The 6,797-nt window shown below is 42.8% G+C and overlaps 1 protein-coding gene across 2 annotated transcripts in view; it reads right to left on the bottom strand.

Moving 5' to 3' along the window:
• The window catches only part of myo18b (myosin XVIIIB), a 61,730-nt gene that overhangs the window by 47,587 nt on the left and 7,346 nt on the right, over nt 1-6,797 (bottom strand). For both annotated transcript variants that reach the window (XM_008423197.2, XM_008423198.2), the window contains exons 4-10: nt 5,752-6,150; nt 4,728-4,791; nt 3,169-3,281; nt 2,412-2,579; nt 1,965-2,175; nt 1,107-1,249; nt 914-1,014 (exon numbers count right to left, since the gene is read on the bottom strand). In XM_008423197.2, coding sequence (XP_008421419.1) covers nt 914-1,014; nt 1,107-1,249; nt 1,965-2,175; nt 2,412-2,579; nt 3,169-3,281; nt 4,728-4,791; nt 5,752-6,150 — 1,199 coding nt within the window. The remainder of the gene's footprint in view (nt 1-913; nt 1,015-1,106; nt 1,250-1,964; nt 2,176-2,411; nt 2,580-3,168; nt 3,282-4,727; nt 4,792-5,751; nt 6,151-6,797) is intronic.

Here is a 6,797-nt window from a genome sequence, read left to right as displayed (position 1 = left end):
GGACCAGACTCTGACACCGGTCATACAGGGACCTGACAGCCAGTATCAAAGGGCCCGGTACCCCATACTCCCAGAGAGCCCCCCACAAGGCCTCCCTAGGGACATCGTCGAACACCTTCTCCAAGTCCACAAAACACATGTAGACTGGTTGGGCAAACTCCCATGCACCCTCCAGGACCCTGCTGAGGGTGTAGAGCTGGTCCAGGGTTCCACGACCAGGATGAAAACCACACTGCTCTTCCTGAATCCGAGGCYYGACTATCCGATGGACCCTCCTCTCCAGGACCCCTGAATAGACCTTACCAGGGAGGCTTAAGAGTGTGACACCTCTGTAATTGGAGCACACCCTCCGGTCCCCCTTKTTAAACAGGGGGACCACCACCCCAGTCTGCCAATCCAGGGGAACTGTCCCCGATGTCCATGCGATATAGGAGAGTCGCATGAGCCAACACAACCCTACAACATTCAGAGCCTTAAGGAACTCTGGGCGGATCTCATCCACCCCCAGGTGGATGAGATCACTACACGTTTGGGCCTGCCAGGTCTGACAGACTTCCTCCCCCACCACCGGACCCAACTCACCACCAGGTAGTGGTCAGTGGACAGCTCCACACCTCTCTTCACCCGAGTGTCCAAGACATACGGCCGCAGATTCGATGAAACTATGACAAAATCGATCATCAAACTGCGGCCTAGAGTGTCGTGGTGCCAAGTGCACATATGGACGCCCTTATGCCTGAACATGGTGTTCGTGATGGACAATCCATGACAAAGATATTTTTCAAATGACTAACAATAATTGGTTAAATTTAGTGACAAACTGACACAATCTATAGCAGAAAATGTAACTTTGAGAAATAAAACTCTTCCTATGAGCATGTCATTGAAAAGCTTCTTTGATTTCAAACGTTACCTCATCTCTGAGCTGAGTCCCGCCAGCATCTGGGAGAAGACCAGGAAGTTGCTTTCTCCTGGAGTTTTCTGACACACTGTCCATTTATCCAACATCATGGTCTGTGTAACGAAGAGCCGCACAGCGGGAGGAATCAGCTTCAGTGTGTTTGACTGCTAATCCGTGCATGTGTGTGTGTGTCTGTCCTGCGTACCTGCAGGTGTCCAGCAGAGACCTGGCCGGCGTGGTTAAAGTCCAGGGAGAAGACCGTGGCGAACCGAGACGAGGCGTCGCTGTGCAGGGAGCTCACACAGCCAAAGGACCTCAGGATGGAGAACATGGCGCTCACACGCTCCACTGAGGGACAGATACTGAGGATGAGGGACGGCCGGAGCACAGCTGGGTTCTTATAGGTTAGTTTGATTTCACTGTGACTTTTTGCTCGTCTAATTCAGTTCATTTGAATTAGTTTTTAGAGTGTGCATGCTACTTTTTACTAGTTATTATTGGTTAAATGTTCATTAGTTTTTAGTAGCTTTACTTCTTTCATACTTTTGTTCATTTTTAGGTGCAGAATTCAAAAAGGTCAAAGTATTGTACTGTGATTTTGTTTACATTGATTGAGTACTGATTCCTTTTTCAAAAAGAAAAATATTCAATTATTGTTGAACAGCTGATTGGAGTTTTCTCCCAACTTGTGTTGTCACCATTTTGCAGACGAGTGTTAGCGCCACCTGGAGGAGAGTGGAGGACTGTAATGTAATGTATTGACAGCTGATGTAAACTGCTGGTGTGGGGGAAAAATCTATTTCTCATCTGTTCAAAAGACTAATATTAAGTTTCTTAAGCACAAAAGCGAAGGATATCATATCTATAATTTCAATATGTTTTAGTTGGTTTCACAAACACACAAAATAGTTCCAGTTATACTTTTTCCACATTAATTACTCTTTTTACTTCTGTAAATGAAAATGTTTCTCAGTTTCACTTTTTCCTTGTTTCATTAGTTTCAGTTAGCTATAATACCGTTGGCATGAAACTCTGTGTGGTGTGTTTGGTTCTGTCGTCTCACCGCTCATGTTCGGTCCGGCTGCTCCGGCCTGCTTCAGCAGAGTGTGTGTGAACGCCTGGCAGGTGGTGGTCTTCCCCGTGCCGCTGCGTCCCAACGCACACACACTGTGGTCCCTCCGGGTTCCCACCATGGACAGATACACCCGCTTGACCAGTGCGTCCAGAGCAGGGGGGGCGTCCCACACACACTCCCCCCGCCGTGTCTTCAAGCTCTGATACAAAAAGAACCGAGGAGAAAAAAATGTGTTAAAAAATAAACAAACAAACAAACACGTTTGCAGGATTTTTATTGCCTTGAAGGCGGAGCTTGGTCCACCCAGGTGTTTCTCACAGCTGAATGGTTGCCATGGGAGATTAAAGAATTTCTCAAACATGCATGATAGAACCAAAGCAACACTCCAGGTGTGTTGATGAGGAAATATGGTTACTAAAGTGAGTAGGAGCTCACCTTGCTGTGGGTCTGCAGCGGGGGCCACAGGCTGACCAGGTTGGGTCCAGAATGAGTGAGGGGCATGTCGGCTTTGGATCGACTAGTCAGTGTGTGCAGAACTCCACTTTCGTTCACACACTGTAGGTCGCTCAGATCCTCACACACATCCAGCTCTGACGGGTTACACTGAGGAGGCAGAGAGCCATTAGCTGCTGCAGCTCTGACTCAGAGCGCTGCAAAGTTATACTGGTGCAGAAAGAACACTGAAAAAAAACCTGCTAAATCATTTATTTTTTTCTCTTTCATAAGTATGTACAATATATATATATAAATATATATATATATATTTTTTTTCATTCTTTAAATAAAGAACAATGTGCAAAAAGTAAAACATTAAAGAAATTATATTATATTTTGCATTTAAGATAAAAACACCTTGGAATGCACAAAAATGTTTTACCCAAAAACTCCTCATGTGGGAGTTTAAGCTTCACTTGGTTCAATTTCACAAAAAGCAAAGCTGTTAATGTTGTTCAGGTAATGAAATGTTTATCTCCTTATTTAAAAAAGGAATCGAGTTATTCAATTAGTCGCATCATTAAAATATTTCTAATATTGTACAAAAGAAAAATCGGGTGATTTTTTTCAATGTGATAAATCGATTAACAACCAGAATAATCGTTTACTAAAATAACTGCTAGTTGCAGCTGTGCATATTATTATTATTGCTGTTATTAATCTTTGTAAGTAAAAATAACGAAAGAAAAGCAGTCACTTTTTCAACTTCAAACTCCGTGACGTCGTGGAGCGAGCCGTCCGTCTCCAGCCGGACTCTGACCCGACCCGGCGGGAGGTCAGGCGTTCCTTCATCCGGCTTCAGCTGAGTGGCTGAAAAGACAAGAAGTGTTTAAAAAATCCCACATGAACCAACAGGCACGCCTTCAGGTGAGCTTCCCATTCAGAGTCTCTGCTTTCGGCCCAGTAGCGCTGGAGGTCAGAGGTCAGGGCTGTCGGGCTCTAACTGGATCGGTGCAGCGGCTGGAACTAATTTAAAGCAGGACGTCCAGCCATTGCTGGCTCACTGCAGACTGTGTGTGGATTAACAGATGATGTTACTAATCCCAGATCACGTCGCTGCAGAGCTGCAGTGTGTTTACACACACAGCGGCTAACGCAGCTCAGCTGCGTGATCCGCTCATTAAAACTGTCACTGACGACAGAAAATATTTTTAAAATATGCTTTAGAAGCTTCTGTTTTTATAAATTACCAAATGAATGACAATTAATAGATTTGTAATTTATTTATCTAAACAAAAACACAATTCACTTTAATTCTACTCCAAAAATAATTCATTGACCCCAAAAGGAAATGAAATGCTGCTGTAACTCTTTAATTCAAGATTCTTCAGAGATGCTGATGGCTGTGGACAGGATGGAACTCCTGTAGAGGTCTGTGTTACAGCAAAACTGAAGAAGCCTCTGACTGGAGACACTCTGTCTTAGAAGATCATGGTCAGGGTTGTCTGTAAGTTTCTTGTTTTTATGAAGAAGAATTATTCTTTGCATCATTATCTCCAGAGGTTCTACAGTCATCCCCAGAACAGAACAGAATAGAAACAGAACAGAACCAGAACAGAACCAGAACAAAACAGAACCAGAACAGAACAGAACCAGAATAGAACCAGAACAGAACCAGCCTTCTTTACCAGATAGTTGAGGCTTTTTACGTCCCTGGTTCTATCACATGAACTCAATGGTGAGGTTGTGCAACGCTCAGGTCTCAGGTTTCATTCCCTGATTAAAGACGAATCGGGTCGATGGAATCATGAAGCGACTTTCTGTCTATCAACATGGCTGAGAAGTCAGGAGGCTTCACTGACGTCTCCTCAGTGGTTAAGAGGCGTCTACATTTGACTTTCATTGTCTTTGTCCAGGCAGTTGGTTTGCTAAATGTAAAAGTTTCTGACGGAACGATAAGAAGACTGAACAGCTGCAGTTTGTTTGGAAGCGTTTGGTCTGAACACAGAGCTGGAGTTTGGCCATGCTGCGGTCATGGAGGAAATAAAACCACGTTTATGAACAAGAGTCAGACTAAAGTCCCTCCAGCAATGCTATAAAGACCAATATAACCAGACAGAAAAAGATTACTGAGAGTTACTGTTGCACTTTGTTTTCACACAGCTCTGCCTTTTTATCTGCAGTTTTATTAACTAAATAATGACATGAAACATTTTCTGTTACTTTACAGTCTGGTAAAGACCAGGCATTTTCTTTCCACCAATCCTGTGCATGTAGTTTCATTCTGGCCTCCTCCGGTGTGTGTTCTTCACTCACCGCGGGTGAAGCCGTCCTTGTGGACGAACCACACAGGTCCGACCTCGTACCACACGTCCCTCACCTGGCAGGACAGACAGCAGGACGACAAACAGGTCAAATCAATAAAAACGAAAACACATAAATCAAAGGCATTTATCTCAGTTCTGTCTTTTTCTTCTTTGGATCTTTGTAGATGTACATACAAAAAACAGTTGTCTTAAATCTGAAATAGATTTATTTGAAATATCAAATCCACTAAAGGGTTTTTTAAGGCTTTCATGGTTTTTGTAAAAAAAAAGAAAAAAAATGAAAAGAAAAACTTAAAATCTTATGGAGAAAGATTATATGACATATAGCAATCTTCTTTTGAAGAACTTTCTTGTTTTCTACAAAGCTTCAAAGCACTGATGTGTCTGTGTGTTTTTCAGTAATAGTGAACTAAATAAATGGATTCCAGACAGACGCACAAAAGATTTCAAATCCATCTCAGAACGTCAAACTTCAAAAGGTAACAGCTTGATATGAAAAGACACATTCTGTAATATAAGTGAACAACATCCTCTCCCTTTTTTAGGCTTTTAATTTTATTTTATAGAAGTTCATGCTACAAACATCCAGCTGCGTTTTACTCAGAAACACACTCATGTCCAGCTGTTCATTATGCTTAACTAAACACAGTGAAAAATCAACTAGAAACATTTCAAAGACCAACAAAAAACTAATAACTGGCCCACAAAGTTAAATAGCTGTAAGGCAAATGTCATACTAATGTTCATTTCATGAAAATATTATTTGTTTGATTTATTGCTGTGCAGGGAAAGTAAAAATAATTCACAATTTGATTATTATTTGCCATCATACATGCAGAGAAAAAGCTGATTTTGGTCCCTGAGGACTTTAAGCTTTGGGATTTTGGCCCTTGGTTCAAAACATTTGAACACCTCTGGCTCGTGTTTAGCTTAGTGGTGATGGCGCCTCCACCAGGTGTGAATTAGGGACTAAATCAAACCATAAAATATTCATTTTTAATGAACAGACGCACCTCCTTCCCATTCTGCTCCGGTACGGTTGCGTCAGCTTGCCTCGCCTCCGGCTCCCGTCTCTCCTCAATCCCGTTCTGATTGGCCTCCACCAGCTTCCGGTCGTCCGTCCTCCTCTTGTTCGGCTCGGGCTGCAGCTTCTTCCTGCCCACCACGTCTTGCTTCTTTTCCTGTTGCTGGTTTTGTTTCGGGGGCTCCGGTGAGAGCGTCTGTCCGTCGGAGTCCGGAGTCATGATGTGGCACTGGGATGGCGGGCCGCCGTCCGACTGGACGGAGTCGGACCGTTTCTGTTTGCTGTTGTTGACCTGTTCGGCCCGCAGAGCCATCTCGGCCTCCAGGATGGGAGGAGTCTGATCCGGGACCAGGAACTGCTGCACCAGGTTGTCGCTCAGTTTGTGCGGCTGAATGAGGAGAGAAATGAAGAGACGACGATGATGATGATGACGATGATGATGATTTATTTGGATGTGGCAACAAAACCTCAAGACCTCAAGGAAATTTGTCAGGCACATAAAGGAGCTTTACAGAAACAAATGCATCAAATGGACTGAAATACGACATAAAGAATAAAGCAGGAAAACGCAACTTCAAAAACTCCTGTGATTGATACTTAAAATTATGCAACGTGGGTGTTTTTCATTGATTTTTCTCTTTTTTTTTTTTTTTACATTATTATTCTTAATTGACAAGAATGAAGGTTGAATTAGTCAGTAGGTTTCAGAAATGCTCTGTGAGTCTAATGCAGCAGTCTGCAACATTTACAATCCAGGAGCCATTTTCTCCCTCAGTCCATGAAACTGAACTCATTTAGAGTCTCAATGTCAGGAGAGATGTCTCATGCCAACACAACCTACAATAACCGAATAATTAATGAGTTACAACGTTTAATTTGCCTTTGGGGTTAATAAAGTATTTTTGAATTTGAGACCTTCTGGACAAAATACATCTACTACAGAAATGTTATCGTTTTGAAGGAGGCACTGTTTTAACTCTATTTTTAGGTTTGAAAATAAGGAAAACATCAAAGTTTTTTTTTCCTGTGGGATGT

Source organism: Poecilia reticulata, linkage group LG12 (assembly GCF_000633615.1).
Source record: "Poecilia reticulata strain Guanapo linkage group LG12, Guppy_female_1.0+MT, whole genome shotgun sequence".
NCBI lineage: Eukaryota > Metazoa > Chordata > Actinopteri > Cyprinodontiformes > Poeciliidae > Poecilia > Poecilia reticulata.
This window is presented reverse-complemented; position numbering and strand designations above follow the sequence as displayed.